Source organism: Amblyomma mixtum, chromosome 10 (genome assembly GCF_055824585.1).
Source record: "Amblyomma mixtum isolate Tamu chromosome 10, ASM5582458v1, whole genome shotgun sequence".
Taxonomy (NCBI): Eukaryota; Metazoa; Arthropoda; class Arachnida; order Ixodida; family Ixodidae; genus Amblyomma; species Amblyomma mixtum.
Window position 1 is genome coordinate 50,338,778 of NC_143021.1, and position 19,408 is coordinate 50,358,185.

The window sequence follows — 19,408 nt, forward strand, 5'->3', positions numbered from 1 at the left end:
AATGTTCCAGACGACGTAGGGGCGGTAGACGTCATTCCATCCGAGGAAGATGAGTACGAATGCGCACTCAGAGACGCTGAGCAGGAAGAGTGCAGCTTTGAGGAACTTAGTGAAGGCGCCATAGATAGACGTGAGCCAGGTAGCGCAGGTGAATTGGCTGACAATCAAAGCGACGTTGTCAGAGAGCAGGAACCTAGGCGACGGAAGCAGAATGTGCTTCCACAGGCGAAAATGAAAGGAAAGCTCACGATAAAAAGCTGCAACCCGAAGGTGGCGGTGGTGAAAAACATTTATGGGCAATTCAATTTTTTGCAGAAAAGTGATTGGGGTAAGACGTACCCTATTGGCCCTTTCCCCTCACAGTACTAGGTGGAGCCCCTATTCCGGGGCCCCATTGGCAAGCAACGCCGCCCGCGTCCGTTGAACCAAGGCCTTTTGGCTCTTTAGGTCTTGACAGCCGAGCAGGGCCGCCTCCCAGTCCTCTCTGGTGGGGTTGGGGTTGGGGGGATAGATGGGTTAGATTGACACGCCCAAACCATGTGGAAGGTGTCAGACACCTCCCCACAGAACTGGCACGTGCCATCAAAGGATGTATTGAAATGTTTAAGCACCGCCGAACACAGTACAGTGTTAGTGAGAATTTTGATGAGGAGGCGCTCGTCAGCGCGATCCAGACCCTTACAAGGGGCCGGGTAGCGCCGGTGCTCCTCCGTGTAGTAATCAGTGATTTGTTTAAATGTAATGGCCAGATTGTCTGATTGGGAGTACCCTTCCAAGGACAGGGAGATAGCCCGGGGAGAGAGTGCGCGGGCGGCCTGATCGGCCTGTTCGTTTCCCTGGAGTCCCTGGTGACCGGGGCCCAAATCAGGTTGCGTGGAGTTGGATCTTCAGATCGACAGCTATATTCCAGTATGCGCCAAGCAAGCGGGGGAGCCCAGCCCAACTCGTAGTTCCGACAGGCCCCTCGTGAGTCGGTGATGATGTGTTTTGACTTGGGATTCGTGAGAGCCAGAGCATTGGCAATCTCCTCCGCGTGTGTTGCGCTGTAGGCTTTGAAAGTGAGCCCGTTAACTGTGTTTGTGTTGTGTACGACTGCGGCCGTGTACCACCCCCCGTGGTGTGGGCCGGCAACGTCTACGTAATACACATGTTCTTGGTTACCATAGTATCGCGCCAACGCTTCCGCGCGCGCCTGGCGACGACCGCTATGGTCTTCTCTGGACATGTTGCGGGGAAGGGGTCGGACCCGGAGGGCGCGTCTCCAGGGTTCCGGCACTCTCTCCCTTTTCTCAATGTGGTAGTCATGTTCCATGTGCAGCCGGTCCAAGAGGCGGCGACCGGACGTGGTCTGTGCAAGACGCGTGTATTGGTTGACTAAGTGGGCTTCTCGAAGCTCCCGGAATGTGTTCACCACGCCCAAGGCCAGAAGTCTCTGGTTGGACGTGGTGACCGGGAGATCGAGAGCCCGCTTGATGACTTTCCGCAGGATGACCTCCAGTTGGTCATCATCGTGTTTGCGCAGGTGCAAGTAGGGAGTTGAGTAGAAGATTCTACTCGTTACGAAAGCATGGGCAAGCCGCAGTGCATCCTTGCTTCGTAATCCGCCCCGCTTGTTGGAGACCCGGCGGACCATTCGGCCCACCTGGTCTCCCACCGTGCGAAGTTTTGGCTAGGGTGGTGTCGACTCTGCGTTGGTGGTGTATGAAGAGGCCAAGGACGCGGATCTCCTTGGCCTCCCGGATCGGTCCCGAGGGGAGACTGATGCGAAGCGGTGTTGTGTCCCGGGAGGAGGGACGTAAGTGCACAAATTCTGATTTAGCTGGGGCGCACTGGAGTCCGCAGTAGGCCGCGTAGTCGTCGACTAGGGTCGCCGCTGCTTGCAGGCAGGACTCCATGTGGCCCAGGTTACCTTGCGTGGCCCAGATTGTAATGTCATCCGCATAAAGAGCGTGATGTATCCCGGGCAGAGAAGACAATTTGGAGGGAAGGCGAAGCATTGCCAAATTGAAGAGCAGGGGAGACAGGACCGCACCTTGAGGTGTTCCCCTCGAGCCGGTGGTGTATGGCCCGTGTTCCGCATCTTGTATGCGTATATAGGCTTGACGGTCTGTAAGAAATTGACTTATGTAATGGAATGTTTTGTGGCCACAGTTGGTGTTACTGAGGTGGTCCAGGATTACTTCATGTTTGACGTTGTCGAATGCGCCTTTAAGATCCAAGGCCAGGACCACCTTGTCGTTGTGGGGACATTCGACAGGATCTAAAATGTCGTGGTGGAGCTGCAGAAGTATATCCTGTGCTGACTTGTGAGGACGAAAACCGAAAATGGTGTCCGCGAAAATGTGCTGTGTTTCGAGATAATCGGAGAGTCTGTCGCGCACCATCGTCTCCATCAGCTTGCCGACACAAGACGTCAGAGAGATGGGGCGAAGGTTCTCCACATCGATAGGTTTGCCGACCTTCGGAATGAAGGTCACGAGAGCCGATTTCCAATCGAGAGGGAGAGTATAGTCTCTCCGTCCCAAATGCTATTGATGTATTTGAGCAGTGCGGCGTAGGCTGCGTCGGGAAGGTTGGCCACAAGCTTGACCGTAACCTTGTCGCGCCCAGGTGCAGTGCCCCGCTTCATCTTGCTTAAGGCCGCCCGGAGGTCGTGCAGCTGGAACGGCTTGTCCAGCTCCGTGTTCTCTTCGCCTGCATACGAGTACGCCGCCTGCCGGGGGTTCTTAGTGGTGCAAAGGTATCGATCCCTGAGCGTGTGCGCTAGCTGTGTTGTCGTTCCTGTAAAGTTGTGCAATGCCCTGTGTAAGTGGCGTTGGGTTTCCGTGCGTGTTTGTATTGGATCGATGAGAGCGCGGAATAGGCGCCACGTGTTGCGGCCAGACATCTGGCGCGCAGCCGCGTTGCACCGGTCCACCCAGTTAGTGTCGGCTAGCTGAGTAGCATAATCCGCTGCCTGTTGTGTGAGTTCGAGGATGCGTTTCTTTAGGCGTCTGTTATGTTTCTGTTTCTTCCATCGTTTGGTGAGGCTGCGGCGGGCCTCCCAAAGGTGGAACAAGTGGTTGTCCACGTTCGTTTGTGTTTCTGTGAGCTGTATCTGCTTTTCGTGTTGCGTGAGTGTAGACGTGAGCGATTTGGACCATGCGTCGTATCCCGACTGGAGGGGATCTACGATAGGTAGAGATGTGCGGAAAGTCGTCCAGTCCGGGACACAAGCTTATGTTAGTGGGCGTTTCAGGGGACGCATGTAAATGGTTGTGTTGATTATACAGTGATCACTACCCAGAGTGTCCTCTGTATTCAGCCAGTCGGCATGGCGTATGTTGCGTGTAAATGTGAGGGGCAAGTATCTCGTTGAATCGAATTGCCGACACGTGTTGGGTTGGCGGGGTCAGTGTGTAAAGTAAGTCCAAGTGTGGAAAGAAGTTCCGCAAGCTTCCTCCCACGTCTATCCTCCCGGGGGTACCCCCATAGCCTGCTCGGGGCGTTGAAGTCACCGACGATCAGAAGGGGATCCCTTCCGACCACCTGCATTGCTTGGGTAAAAATTTCATTGAACGTGACGTTCTTAAGTTTAGGTGGGCAGTAAATGTTTAGAATGTGTACAGGTGGGTCAGACCGCTTTAGGGGCAGCACTGACACCATCGTGTATGGGAAAGACGGTGTTGTGGGGAGCGTGACCTCTTGCGCAGTATACTGCTTGTGAACAAGTATACATGGGATCGGGTTGTGTTGAAATGTAGAGTAGTTTGTTAGTTTGGCCCCGGCGCCAGGTTCCTGAAGGGCAACCGTGCACGGCCACGAGAAACTCAAAGGTCTCAAGATAGAGGCAGAGATGAGTCCGCTTCATGCGGTTCTTAAGACCTCGGCAGTTCCACTGCGTTAGTGTAAGCGGCTGAGTTGTTCTTGCTCGCGACTTAGGGTTGGGGGCCATGGTTGGAGGCAGAGGGTGGGGTTACGTTGTTAAGACTCCCCAGTCCGCTAGTGCCCGGCGCAGACGTGGAGGAGTCTTCCGAGAAGTCAAACTCATCGGGAATAACTGTTGAATTTGGAGGGGCGGTTAGCGTCCCTGATAGGCCCTACGCGTTTAAGGACGCGTGGATTGTCTTTTATCCATTTTTGGATAATGTGAGTTACGGCTTGTGTCACCTGTGCGATGACACTCTCCACCTGACGCGCAATGGTATCGTGGATAATTTTGGGGAGGTCAGCCAATTGTGTTTCAATTGCGGTCACCCGGCTCTCCAGGGCCGCGGCGCGACTCTCCACAGGAGTAGGTGGTGGTGGTGGTGAAAACTTTTAATTACTGAAATAGAGTTTGGGAGCCACAGAGTGGCCCCGCTACATGGTCGGCGTCCCTAGTCCGGTACACCGCATGACAATGCCCCGTCTCTAGCCCGTTTCACCAGAGCCCTTTGGGACTCAAGCGAGGAGCAGTTGAGAAGGGCAGTCTCCCATGCCTCTCTGGAAGGGGTAGGGGAAGGGGGGAGGTGGGGATTTTGAGTACATGCCCACACAATGTGGAAGATATCACAGGTCTCCCCACAGTGTGGGCATCGCCCATACGTGTTAGGATCGTAATGCTTTAAGATTACAGGACAGAGTAGAGTACCTGTCTGCAGGCGCCTTAAAGTTCGCTCCTCCGTCTTACTCAGCCCCTTTGCAGGGGCCGGGAAAAGGCGGTGGATGTCGCTATAATGCGTTATAATTTCCTTGAATCGCAGCAGCGGCTGGTTACTCTCCGAGCCAGAAGAGCTGGGATGAGGAGCCCGGTGAGTAAGCGCTCGGGCAGCCGCGTCAGCGGTCTCATTACCTCGTAAGCCCTGGTGGCCAGGAGCCCAAATGATTCTTTTGGGTGTTGGATCAGTGGCAGTCCGTCTTAGAATACAAGCAGCTAAGGGGGAGATCTCCCCTGCCAAGTAATGATCGCATGCTTTTCGGGAGTCCGTAATGATGATTCTCGAATTGGCGTGGGCGGCAGCAAGCGCTATCGCTACTTCCTCGGCTCGCATTGAATTAGGGGCTCGAAAAGAGAGTCCATCAACGTGCATTTCGTGGTGAACGACAGCGGCCGTGTAAAATCCCGTGGGCGATGGCCCTGCTACGTCTACATAATATACACCAGGTCGGGAGCCGTGTTGTCTCTCAAGAGCCCGAGCCCGCGCTTGTCGCCTGTTTACGTGCATGTCGGTGTCCATGTTACGGGGGAGCGGGGAGACCCAGAGCATATGGCGCCACAGTACTGGGATACGCTCCGCCTCCTCTGGAGTGCAGTCGTGTTGGATGTGTAAGCGGTTTAGCAGGCGGCGCCCAGGGGCCGTCTGCATGAGCCGCGTGTATTGGTTCACGAGGTGGGCCTCCCGCAGCTCTTGGTAGGAGTTTAGCACCCCCAATGCCTTGAGTTTGGCATTAGAGGTAGCCACCAGGAGATCCAGGGCTCGCTTAGTTGCCTTGCGGATGACGGCGTCTATTCGCGCCTCGTCTTGCTTAGTAGTGTGGAGATATGGCACGGCGTAGAGGATCCGGCTAGTCACGAAGGCATAGACGAGCCGAAGCGCGTCCCTGCCCCGCAGACCGCCCTGCTTGTTGGAAACGCGGCGGATCATGCGCCCTACCTGTTCGCCTACTCTCTTGAGTTTCAGAATGGTGGAGTCCGGTCTGAGTCTGTGGTGAATGAAAAGGCCCAGAATACGGAGCTCCTCCACCTCTCTAATAGGACCTCCTGACAGAGAGATGTGAATTGCTGTCCTATCCTTTGGGTTCGCTCTGACATGCAAAATCTCTGATTTCGCTGGAGCACATTGGAGCCCACAGTCAATAGCATACGCATCGACTATGGAAGCGGCCTGCTGAAGGCGGGCCTCCATGTCCCCAAGGCTCCCCTCAGTGGTCCAAATTGTAATGTCGTCTGCATATAACGCGTGTTGAATGCCTTCCACCCGGGCCAGTTGGCTTGGGAGGCGCATCATAGCTATGTTGAACAGGAGCGGTGATAACACCGCTCCCTGAGGGGTACCCCGTGTTCCCATCATGTAAGGGCCGTATTCCTCGCCCTCAATCATCACAGACAGGGAGATTCCTACTCCTGTTTTATGTACTCTGGCAGGTCTAATGAAACAGGAGTAGGAATCTCCCTGTCTGTGATGTTTTCTTCCTCGTCGCTCGACGCGGGCGGAGTAGGGAATTTGGCTTTGAGCGAGTTAAGCTCGCTGGCTAGTTTTTCGTTTTGAGCTCGCAAGAGGGCGAGCTCGCGCTTGAGTTCCTGCGTCTCGGCGGTGCTGGTGGGGGAGGAGGGAGGAGGGGAAGGAGAGGAGGCGATCCTCGCCCAGCTGCCTACCTTGGGTTGGTTTCAGGCGGCGCCGCCAGATGAAGCGCTGAGAGCTGGGAATTCCGCTGCTCCGGGTGGTGGCGGTACCGTTGCTGTCTTGCCAGGGGGAGGCATCACGCCACGTCGTGGCGTCTTCTGGTTATAGCGAGATAATATAGCGCAGAATAGGACAGGACACAAGAAGACACGAACAACACGAGCGCTCGTGTTGTTCGTGTCTTCTTGTGTCTTCTTGTGTCCTGTCCTATTCTGCGCTATATTATCTCGCTATGATCATGCACCAACAAGCCCAAAAAGCTACGCTTTTGTCTTCTGGTTGTTTTGCTGCCGCCCTCCCCGTGTAGCGCCGGAATTCGCTCCCTTGGATGGCGTCCTGGGCCCTGGCTGCGGCAGCTTGATGAATTTGGCGGTGCATTCGCAGGAGCTGGTGAGGTGCTGGCCCCCGCAGATTAAGCACATAGGATTGCAGACGTGGGGGGCCATCCCCTCAGTACCAAGCCCCACGTTTTGACCACAAAGGCCGCATCTTTCCTTGACCGGGGTGGGACAGTTGTCCACCCGGTGCCCCAGTGTGCCGCAACGGTAGCACGCTGGCACCGTTTTTTTATACTCCTTGACGGGAGTCAGTTCTGCATTGTAATGGACGTAACGCGGAACGCTGCGCCCCTCGAAAGTCAGCACAGCTACATTCGATTTTCCCAGCTTGCGCACATGGACTAATTCACCACCGCGCCACTGCACACTATGTTTCAAGGATTCGCTGGTTTCAAGGTTATGGACAGTAATCACACCACGACACACATCACCGGTGAGCTTGAGGTGTCCGTGAAGCGGGAGCGATCCTTTGCTGGTTGTAATTTGGATGTCCGTCAGAAGCTTTTGAGATACCTCGGGGTTCTGCGTGCCACAGACGATAATGTTTTGCTCCCAATTGGGAGAAATTGTAATCGCATTCATATGCTGTCTGCCGATGAGTTCCGAAATGGCAGCGCCGAGCTCACCTTGCTGGAATATGCTGTCTTGAGGGCGACCGTGAACTATTTCTTGCAGAAACAGTTAATGAATTATATGTGCAGTCTGAGGAACACTGCACTCCTTACACACCTGCCCATCACCTCTGAATACATTTAATAATTTGACAGAACTCAAGAATGCAGTGGCGAATGCCTTCCATCCAGTGGCATTGACCAGTTCTCAGACGTCGTAGTTATTTCCTTAACGTGAAATCCCAGGTGGCTGGCATGTACCTCCGTGAAATGTGATTAACCGCCACACCATGTAAACCAGTCGACGGCATTGGCTGGAGGGCTTTTGTTGAGGGGCATTCGCTGCTGCATTCTTGAATTGCATCCTACTATAGTGCCAAAAGTTCATATTAGATGAAGGGAGCATACCAGCCTGTGTTATGTTCCACTACTTCTTCACAAGCTTCCTAATGAAATGTTCTTGCTTAATGCGTGCAAAGCTGTTATACTGTCTATTTTCAAATTCTTCCAGCCCAAACACTCCTGACCGCAAATTGTCCCATGCAGATTTCCTTCGTGCCTTTACAAGTCTTTTTTTTTTAACTTTGTAGCCTGTTTGAAAATTTATCTTCATTATTACAGTTTCAGTAATATGCAGGGAAACATAAATGTGGTGTTATCTTTTCTCATGCAACTGGTGGGAAAAAAAATTGCCTGCTCTCGTATTTTTGTGTCTTTTTTTTCAGACCTTTGCAACCCGAAGGTAACATATTTCTGCAAGCCATGGTTGGCACAGTGACAAGGTAGATTAATGGCTTGATTTTCTTGTGTGTGCTATATGCATTGTAAACTCTTGTGCACCTCTTATCTCATCATAGATTTCCATTGGTATGTGGCAGCAAGGCTGGAGAACTATGGGTCAAAATTATGCAATTGTCTTGATATTGTCTATCCTTAATGTTTTTACTTACAGTATCTCGCACTTAAATATTTGCTTAACATTTCAGTAAAAGTATTCTATTTGTGTATTGGTTTGTTTTTCAGAGCATCCCTTTTTGGAATACCAAGTTCAACCATAAGAGTACTGCCTGCACGCAGTAAACTTTCCTATTGCATGAAACTTCTGCCAGCATGACGTGCATAGCCTGTTGTGCTACTGTTCTGGTATGGCAAGTTGCAATACGGAGCAGCAGTCTACATGTAAGTTCGTAGTGTTATCCAACTCCCCAAATGCATTTTTCACTTTTTCCTTTGCAGTGGGCCTGTGGATAGCTCGTGCAATTGATTGTTGCAAATGTGCCACATCGTAGTGTTAACAGGTATGTATTTGTTGCAGTGTAAGTGCATGTTGCTCACTCTCACAGCCTGTCCACTTGTTCCCTCAGGATTGCTGCGCGGACGTCACCAGCCCATTCAGAGCAACCGTGTTGTAGCTTGCGCTACACAGCATTGGTCTACATGTAAGTTCGAAGCGTGTTGAAATTATCAGCTCCCCTCATGCACTCATCTTTTCCTTTGCAACACGTGTGTGGACAATTCGTGCAATTGATGGTTGCGAATGTGTGACATAGTCAGCAGGTATGTTATAGCTATAGTATTTTTTATTATGATCTTCAGTGGCAATATCTTGAATTGCAAAAATCATGTACTTTTTCAGTGACAGTATTTTTGCATTTTTGTTTGTTTTCTTGGGAAAAACTTCTTTTTTACAACAGATTCAACATGACAATACAACCTGCATACAGTAACCCGTCCTATTGCATGGGACCTCTTCCAGCGTCAAGCGTGAAGAATGCCTCTTGAAGGTTGAAAGCATGCATTAATGCCTTTAATAAAATTGTTTGATTTGAAAACAACTTGCTTTGTGTTTGGTTGCTTCCTATAGGCATATGCATTTGACATACGATGAGGCCTGTGCCTGATATAGTGATATAGAACACTTTGTGTGCTTGTATATAAACTCATTTAGTATATGACAGTTATATTAGTGGCTGCAGTCACCAGGGCCTGCAACATGCCAATGTCCTCTTTAGATCCGCGGCGGATATCCGCGGATATCCGTAGGAGATCTTTCCAGTTACAAATGTACCTCCGTCGGACGTCCCTCGGAGATCCGTCGGAGGTCGGCGGATCTCCCACGGATATCTGTACATCCGTTAAGGGACGTACATCGTACGTCCGCTGGACGTACAATGGTTGATTGGGTAGGAAACCCATTCCCGAGGAGAAGCGCAAATTTACGACCAGTGGCTCCGACATCCGGTAAAGAAAAGCAACGCAAACCCAGGCACCTAACAGATGTGCGGGGTGTGGTTTGTCGAAGGCGCCCGGAGCCCCGCACATGCGCGAAGCGGCGCCGTCTACAGAGACGCAGGACGCCCTACATGTCGGTGCTAGAAGAAGACCCGACAAAACCAGTAGCACACTCAATGCTCACTCCACGCGAAGTCCGAGTTCACCCACGGAAACAAACACCTCAAAATGCGGGTGATGAACGCGCGGTCCGTCCAGGGGGCCCGCTCCGCACGACAAACAAAAGACATAACAGTAGCTTGGTTTGGGCTAGTTGGCAACAGTTCTTAGAACACATAGCGCAAAAAGGACACGGACGACACAGAAGTGGACAGGACAGGCGCTAACTTGCAACTTTATTTTTGGAAAAGCCACCATGTCTAATATATAGGAGCCGATCACCACCATCAAGCGATGAGCATGCGCAAAGAAGAGCACAATCAGGATTACAGCGTGTGAAAAATAAGCAAAATATTACGATAAAATAACAAAATGAAAGCACGGTGCCGGGGGAACAATGAAAGAAAAGAGACACCGTGTACTGAAACTTACTGCAAAAAGCGCTTTACAAGCTTGTCAAGGTTAAGAGCCAAACAAATAACGCGGCAAAAAGGGGAGATAAAAACAGATCGACTAAAAGATGAGGGGAGTGTATAAGGCTCCACACTGAGACAAGCACGTGGTGAAGAAAGACAGAATGGCAATGGGGAAACTACATTTAAGGGCATGGCAATGGAAGTAAAAGATAGCAGAAAATTAGGCCGAAAACAGATAAGGGCTGTGATACTATATATAATCAAATTAAAAAAATGAAAAAAGTTTAAAACTAGGAAACTAGGACACAATGAAATATATATGAAAAAATACAGAAAGACCTAAACAGAAAAAGGATAAAACCAGAAGTATAAAACACGAGTGTAGAGGTCTCCACGCTAAAACAACGAGGGGGGATGCAAATATGAGAAATATTTCTTTCTGCAAAAGCTTTCTGCAAAAGCTGAAAGCCCCCAAGGTTTCCTGTAGTGAGCAAGGGAGTGAAGAGATAAAAGGCAAGACTCCTGTCCAGGTAATACCTTATTATCATAGGTTCTCACATAATTTCAAGAAGCTGGCAGCGCGTTATAATGTACAAGTAGTTTTCTCTGCCCCATGTAAGCTTTCCAATGTCTGCACTAAGAAAATGGTAAAACGAGATGACTGCACGACGAAACATCAAACAAAGTTTACGGAATGTAAGGCGAACGTTGTGTACAGAATTCCTATCAGTTGCGGGCGTCATTACATTGGGCAGATAGGAAGATGATTCAATGACAGGGCCAGAGAACATAGATTATGCGTACACAACAAATCAGGAAGTAACCTGGCCGACCATTGCAAAGCATGTGACACAGAGAAAGAGAGCGGATGCTATCCAAAAATAGATAAAACAGAATTCTTAACATCAGCTAAAGGAAAAACAGAGCGTGAAGTCATGGAGGCGTATTTTATAAGAAAAGCTGGGAAAAAGTGCGTCAGCGCACCTTCTATTCAATTACTGGACAGTGAAGATGAATTCCTTGATGGCTATCTGTAGGTGTTTGGTTTTTTGGTTTTATGGGGTTTAACGTCCCAAAGCGACTAAGGCTATGAGAGACGCCGTAGTGGAGGGCTCCGGAAATTTCGACCACCTGGGGTTCTTTAACGTGCACTGACATCGCACAGTACACAGGCCTCTGTAGGTGTGAACCATGTGTCAAGAATGCTTATGGTAAGCACCCTTTCTTGTTGTTGTGAACTGGAACGGTTCCGCTTTTCCTTTGGGTTTTCCTGCTGCTTTTATTCCTTGGCATTTTATTGACTTTTACTTCATTTGTTATTTCCTTTTCTCATATTTGCATCCCCCCTCGTTGTTTTAGCGTGGAGCCCTTTACACTCGTGTTTTATACGTCTGGTTTTATCCTTTTTCTGTTTAGGTCTCTCTGTATTTTTTCATATATATTTCATTGTGTCCTAGTTTCCTAGTTTTATCATTTGATTATGTATAGTATCACAGCCCTTATCTGTTTTCGGCCTAATTTTCTGCTATCTTTTACTTTCATTGCCATGCCCTTAAATGTAGTTTCCCCATTGTCATTCTGTCTTCACCACGTACTTGTCTCAGTGTGGAGCCTTATACACTCCCCTCATCTTTTAGTCGATCTGTTTTTATATCCCCTTTTTGCCGCGTTATTTGTTTGGCTCTTAACCTTGACAAGCTTGTAAAGCGCTTTTTGCAGTAAGTTTCAGTACACGATGTCTCTTTTCTTTCATTGTTCCCCCGGCACCGTGCTTTCATTTTGTTACTTTATCGTAATTTTTTGCTTATTTTTCACACGCTGTAATCCTGATTGTGCTCTTCTTTGCGCATGCTCATCGCTTGATGGTGGTGATCGGCTCCTATATATTAGACGTGGTGGCTTTTCGAAAAATAAAGTTGCAAGTTAGCGCCTGTCCTGTCCACTTCTGTGTCGTCCGTGTCCTTTTTGTGTTATGTCTTCTAAAAACAAAAGACAAACAAAAGTTCCGCCCCCGAAGGCGCGCGGCGCCCCGCCGACGCGGCTCGGGGTACCGCTGTACGAAACAACTCCGAACAGCATACAAAAGACGAACAAAAGTTTCCTCCCCGCCCGGGACGCCCGGCGTCACGGTGAAGCGGCTCGGGGCGTAACTGTGGTCAACGTGAAGGACCCGCTACCAAGTGCCAAGTTCCCTGGCGTTGTTTATCGGATACCTTGCAGCGACTGCCCCTCCGTCTACATTGGGGAAACCGGGAACTTCCAGCGGCGCATGAAGGAGCACCAGGGCGACGTCAGAAACAAGCGCGCAGCAAAAAATGCAGTTGCAGAGCACGTGCTGTCCACTGGCCACGAGATAGGCTGGGATGAGGTGGAAATCTTGGCGACGGAAAGAAACCTATCTGCAAGACTGCATCTAGAATCCCTAATCATCCAGACAACGGCCAACACGCTAAACAAGAATCAGGGCACGCTACATCATATTTACGTGAAAAGATTGCAGAAGATTCTGAAGCGTATATAACCATACCTTCTTCTGCGACAGCCTTATTGTGAACAAGGGCCCCGTATGGGACCAGGAACGTCATTTTTCATCTTCTGACTTGGTCAGTGACCCTATTTGCGTTTGTAAATAATGCTTCACCCTGACCAGACGGTGTTCTGTCGAACCTTGGACTATAAACTGTATAAAAAAACACAAGCAAAAGAAACGCGTACAAGCGGGTGCAAACGACGACCTTACAGAGGCCCTGAGCAGAGAGGTTCGTCATGGCATCCACGAGACACTTGCTATGCATATTGATAAGCAGATTGTAGTGGCGCAAGAAATCAGCTCCGAGGATTGGGTAGCGAACGTCTACGACGAGGAAAACCTATCGGAAAACACGTCGGAGGCCCAAATTGAGTGTAAGAGCCCTTTCGCCGTACATAGCGATGGGGGTGAGGTTTGCGGCTTGGAGAGATGTGCCAGGACTGCGAGAAGTTGACGGTGTAAGACTGCGGGGGAGGACGCTCACCTCTGCTCCGGTGTATGGGGTTTAAAATGGGGGAGATAAATCCGTTCTCCCCGTTTAAGCGCGGCTGACACAGTTCAAAGCCGCGCGGACCCCACCCCGTGGTCGCGAGCGCTACCGAGTGCACGCCGACCACGGCGGGCCGTGCTCTGCGGGAACAAAGGAACGACACACTGGCTGACACAAACAAGGCATTTATTGCTATAACAACAATAACGCCAGCTAGCAACAAAATACACTGAGGAATCGAGGATGTCCGACTCACCAGCACGGTTACGAGCGAACGTTCGCCCACGGTAGGGCAGAGGGAAAACTCCGATGTCGGACGGGACGGGTTTGGCGGGAGCAAGTTCCGACCAAGAGGCGCCCGTCGACGAAGAGCGGAGCCGCCAGCGAAACGTCCGCGAGCTTCCCGGTCCCAGGGAGATGACGATGATGATGAAAACTTTATTTATAACAAGGGAGTTTTGGACACGTCGGTCCTTGGGCCCCCGCACGGCCCCACTGCACTCAAACGTTCATGTCCCGGAGGCTCATGACGCTGGCAGCCCGGCCGGTGGCGATGGCTTGCTTGGCCGGGTCCTCGGAGCGCAGTAGGGTCTCCCAAGCCTCCCATGAGGTAAGGTGCTCCAGGCCCCGCGGGGGAGGATCCGCCGGGCAGAGGAAAAGAATATGGTCGAGGGTGGCTTTGGGGTGGTGGCAGAGGGTACAGGAAGGGTTCGTGTGGACTGGGTGATATCGCGAGCGTATATAAGGGGAGGGCAAAGTGCGTGTTTGGAGCCGCCTCCAAAGTGTCTGATGGTAATTGTCGAGGGAAGGATGAGGTGGGGGGTAGAGCCGACGCTCGGCTTTGTAGGCCTGCGTCATTTCACTGAATGAGTGCATGCGCTCCCGCGAGAACCCCAGGTCGGAGGCCGCCGGTGCCCGGTTGAGAGAAGCTCGGGCTAAAGCGTTGGCGGCCTCGTTTCCGGGATTCCCGGAGTGGGCAGGCACCCATATCAGCTCCACATGGCGGGGCGGGTGCGCGGCGAGGGAGTCCAGTATGCGAAATGCAGGGACGTGAACTCTCCCGCGAGCAAAATTTAGTATGGCAGTTTTGGAATCTGACAGTATATATCGCGCCTCCGTGCGGGTGATGGCCAGGGAGAAGAGAGCCAGCTATCACTCACGCGCGCGCAGCAAAACGCCATCCGTGGCGCTGGTGTCGCTGCGACGCGAGCGCCCTCCCCTGTTAGTTAAAAGTAACCGAACCGAGAGGAGTGCTTTTCGGCGGGAGCTAACAACAGTGGGGTGTGCAATGCGGAAAAGTGAACGCAGGGGACGAAGGCGTCCCCACATCCCCCCCAACCTTAAATAGACCAACGCGCCTGCAAGTTACATGCTATGGAGGAGTCTCCTGGTCTTCATGCACTTGAGGCAGGTCTTGCAGCGGAGGTCACGCCGACAGCGTGCACGCAGTCTTCCGCGGTATTCCGAAGGCGGCGTGAAGGTCTCCGCTGGGACGACTCGCATGGCCCGCGGACTACGTGTCCGCAGGCCCGCGAAGAGGACGGCCGGTTGACCACTGCAGGCCAGGATTCTGCAGTAGTCTCCAGGGTAACCTGGTCTTCATGCACTTGAGGCAGATGTGGGGTTGAAAGATAGGGGAGATAAATGCATTCTCCCCTTTTAACCGCGGCTGACAGTTCAAAGCCGCGCGGACCCCACGCCGTGGTCGCGTACGCTACCGAGCGCACGCCGACCACGGCGGGCCTTGCTCTGCAGGAACAAAGGAACGACGCATTGGCTGACACAAACAAGACATTTATTGCTATAACAACAATAACGCCAGCTAGCAACAAAATACACTGAGGAATCGAGGATGTCCGACTCACCAACACGGTTACGAGCGAACGTTCGCCCACGGTAGGGCAGGGGGCAAAACTCCGAGGCCAGACGGGACGAGCTGAGGGGAACAGGTTTCCACACAAGGCGCCCGCGGCGAAGAGCGGAGCGGCTCGCGAAACGTCCGCGAGCTATCCCGGTGCCGAGCAGAAGAGACCCCGTTGCTCCCCTCGAGCGCGCAGCAAAACGCCATCCGTGGCGCTGGTGTCGCTGCGACGCGAGCGCCCTCCCCTGTTAGTTAAAGTAACCAAACTGAGAAGAGCGCGTTTCGTGGGAGCTAACTACAGGGAACTAGTGCGTTTAGGGAAAGCGAACGCAGGGGACGAAGGCGTCCCCACAGGTGTCAACGAGAAAACGAAGGCCAGAGTTGTAGTCACGAAGGAATAATAAGCGGGTGGTCTGTGGGGTGAGGCCACTTGCCGCTTCCAGTGGTGTCGTGGGGAGTTTCCCTGGAAGCGACAGGGAGGGAGGGGGCACCGACGCGCTGCTTTACCAAAGGTGCGGGGCTACCAGCACTTGAAACACCTTGAAGAGGTGGGGTAGTACTGCGTAGGTGAGGTGAGGTCTGGCGACGGGAAGGCGAGAGAGAGCGGGAAGTCGACAGTGCAGCTATTTGGTCGGAGAGACTTGCAATTTGGGCGATGGTCAACACAGGAGGGAAGAGATGATGGCGGGATGGGAGGCTGCGAGACTGCGCCGAGAGAAATACCGGAGAAAGAAGCGTCCATGACGGAGTCTGCCAGCTCAGCAAGCTTCTCCAAAAGTAACTCCTGGGCGGGCAGAAGCACCATGCGGACCGATGACAGCAAACGCTGAAGGAAAAACTCACGCAGGAAGTCTTGGTCTGCCTTGTCGCCCAGGAGCTGCTGGAGCCGCCGCATCAACTGTGTTGGCTTGCGGTCCCCCATTTCTTCGGAGGAGATGAGCTGCTGGAGACGGCGATGTTCCGAGGCAGCTGTTCGGTAGATGAGCTCAGCAGCCAACGTGTCAAAAGGGGCCGAGGCGGGCGGAGTTATGAGGAGGTCGCGGACTTCAGCGGCAATCTCAGGTGATAGTGACGCAGTGACATGATGAAACTTCTGCGCCTGGCTAGTGATGCGGAAAATAGTGAGCTGGCTGTTGACCTGAGCGAGCCAGAGCTGAGGATCGGAGGCTGAGAACTGGGGAAGGCGAAGGGACAGCACAGGGACTGCCCTGGAGGGTCCGTCACCAGGCATGGCGGAGGCGTTGTTGTCGGCGTTCGCCATGGTGGGAGTGGGTGTTCCAGCGGACGCCCGGAGTCGCCAGTTTGTTGGACCCGAAATGTATGAGGCCGGCACGAGAAAGTAAATGATGGATTTAGTGGCTGGGTGCTAAGATGGAAGATGGCGCGCAGCCGAACAGTGCATCTCGCCGGCACGAGAGTCCAGCTCAATTTGGAGGCACTTCTGCGTCATCGTCTTCGGCGGCTGGTGCTGCGTAAGGCCGCTGCGGCTGCTACGAGGCTTCCTACCTTGAAGCCCTGCCGGAAATCCTGGTGGATCTGGTGCTTCACCTCGAGAGAGATCGCCTTCCGCTTAGTCGGCGCCATCTTCCACGTACAATCGTGTGATCGTGGCGATAGCGATACGGCCGCACCCTTCGCACGGCAGTGGCGAACGGACTGGCGGTGCTGGCGGCTAAGCAAGCACTCCCCTTCTCCCCAAGTTCTCTCTCTAGCGATTGCGATGATGATGGCGCTTACTTCCAAAGGCCGCATGCATCGCCTCCTTGCGGATTTCTCCACAACGGTCTATTTGCGGCACTTTTCCCGTCATTCTCTTCAAATAATTTTATTTTTATGCGAAGAATATTACTAGAGGTACACTACAGCCCTTCGCCGTGGTTACGCGCCGTGCACACCACGTGGTAGAGTGACGTCACACCACGTGACACATGACGTCACGACAGAGGAAGACGGAGGTACACTACAACCCTTCGCCGTGGTTACACGCCGTGCACACCACGTGGTACAGTGACGTCACACCACGTGACACATGACGTCACGACAGAGGAAGACGGAGGTACACTACAGCCCTTCGCCATGGTTACACGCCGTGCACATCACGTGGTACAGTGACGTCACACCACGTGACACATGACGTCACGACAGATCGCCGTCACGCGCTGGGAGAGGGAGAACGATGCCATCGCACAGACACCGGAATGTCCTCGAGGGGCATTCCCGCGCATTTCGAACGCGCGTTCAAACTCGGTGTAGGTGAAACGCTCGCTCCACCGGGCAGGCGGACGCGGCTTCCGTGGCAATCCAGGCGCCCACCCAACGCGCGTCTAGGGGTTAGTGGGCGTTCCGCTGTAGCCATGCCTTGTCTTCCCCCACGACGAAGGCTTCTAGTGGTTGTATTAAAATGACCAAGTATTCAACCAAGGAAAGCCATGTATTACCAAGCCTAGCCATCAATATGCTTCGCATCTGACCAGGGTTAACCAAGTTAAGCCTCAGCCATTTTTTTTTGCACACATTCATACGAGATTTCCTAGTAAATATTTTCAAGGCGGTCAAAATTCTATCGTTGTATCCGATATATCGCCGATAATCGTATCGTTATATGTGGTTTATTTTTACATAGGGGCAATGGGAAAATTGATAAATCTAAATAATTTGATCGTTATAACCGATATATTGTTATATCTGGTATCATTATAAGTGGACTACACTGTATTCTTATTAGGCGCTGTTTTTCAACCAAAATTTGTACTTACCTGCGGAAAGACATCAGGATTGCGAAAACAACAGGAAGACATCAGGATTGCGAGAGGTTGCTACTCGCGATCAGTCGATCTACCTGCCAAGGTGGTCAGTCTGCTCACAAGGCAGGTTGCCACAGGGTTCCATGGCCCACCTAGGTTGTGCTTCCGGGGACCCCCAGTGGCATTAAAATGCTACCCTGCACTGCTGTTTCTCCAACTAGAGTAGGGCTACACCACAGTGCAGGGAGCAGGAAAAGAAGACACAGCTGTAGCGCCATATTTATTTATTACCCACCCGAAGGTGCAGCAATCTACAAATATACAAAATGACACCCCCAGGAAAGAGTGGGCCCTCCTGGCTACTGACGGAAGCAACTGTGTGCCGTGCATCATCCCTCTGAATGAGCATTTTCCGAGTGCGGCACGCCTGCTCGTCCAGGCCTAGACACACTGGAAGCCTCGCAGGTATCACGCGCATGGTCCCCCGGTGTGCAATAAATACATTTATCACCACTGGTGCTTCTTCGATGGCTGCACTCTTCACTGGCCGGACCGCGACTGCTTCCACTCTGTGATGCGTTGCCGGAGTTCCTCATCTGCACAGAGGTAAAGCAAGGGTGCTGTTCTGTAGCTGACACACATGCAAAACCATGCATATTATGCGGCTGCACTTTTCACCAGAAGGCATTGAGTAGCCGACCAATTTTTTTATGACTGATAATTCCTACTTGCACGACACTTCAGATGTTATTGAGGAACTGTCATGCACTTTAAAGGAATTCTATATTCTATTTGGGACATTATACATAAGAATTATGTTAGCCCAACTCTGCAGTACACATTTGCAGTTTGGATTCACCTCCTGCTCAAGGTAAGTTGGAGAGGGTGCAGAACATTGCCTCACGAAAGAAGCACTCAACTGGGAACTGCTCGACACACGCCGAATGAAACTGCATTTGAAGCTCTTTTATGCAATTTATTATTCAGCTGTTTGTGTTGAGTGCGAAAAGTATTTGGATTAGCCTTTTTATAAACTAAGCCGCATTGACAATGATTTTAAGGCCTGTGAAATTGTGACAAACAATGTCTTTCTTTTCTGAACCCAAAAGGGAATGGCTGCCGAGTGGTCACATTGTAACCCACCCCCACTGTAATGTTCTGGCACCGTGGGCTCTTTGACAAATAAATAAATAAACGTGCTCCTATCCACAACAAATATTCGGGCCTTTAAGCAAACAATAACTTAAATGAAATGAAATATTAAGACCTTCTTGGGGTCCAAAAGTTTGATTCATACGTATAAAATAGATGTCAGCAAGACCTTGTGATGTTCGAAAGTTTCGATTTTAATGTCCAATTTTTTACCTATGTAGCTTCACTGCCATGAACACGATCTTTGTTGCTGTGACTGATGCCATCTTGGATTCAATCAGACAGATTTGCTTGGGGAGGTTTGAATTTTGTTCCCCACTGTTGCTACTCAAGTTAGTGGCCCATTCTTCGTTCCCATCTACAAAGAATAGCATGAGCCGGGGTATGCCATCGCATGGATAACTACTAATAAGACAGTAATGCAACAGCCGAATCCCGCTCCAACCAAACTCACGAGACCCACAAAAAGTTTTGGTCGAGTGGAAGCTCCGTTGTCATGAAATTGGGCCA

The 19,408-nt window shown here is 51.6% G+C and overlaps 1 protein-coding gene across 1 annotated transcript in view; it reads right to left on the minus strand.

Annotated features, from left to right (window-relative positions):
* Positions 1-18,013: 18,013 nt before the first annotated feature.
* The window catches only part of LOC149325765 (ubiquitin conjugation factor E4 B-like), a 125,686-nt gene continuing 124,291 nt past the window's right edge, over positions 18,014-19,408 (minus strand). Inside the window, exon 17 of the mRNA XM_089562481.1 lies at positions 18,014-18,342. Within this exon, the coding sequence (XP_089418607.1) occupies positions 18,287-18,342 (56 nt within the window). The 3' untranslated portion in view covers positions 18,014-18,286. The remainder of the gene's footprint in view (positions 18,343-19,408) is intronic.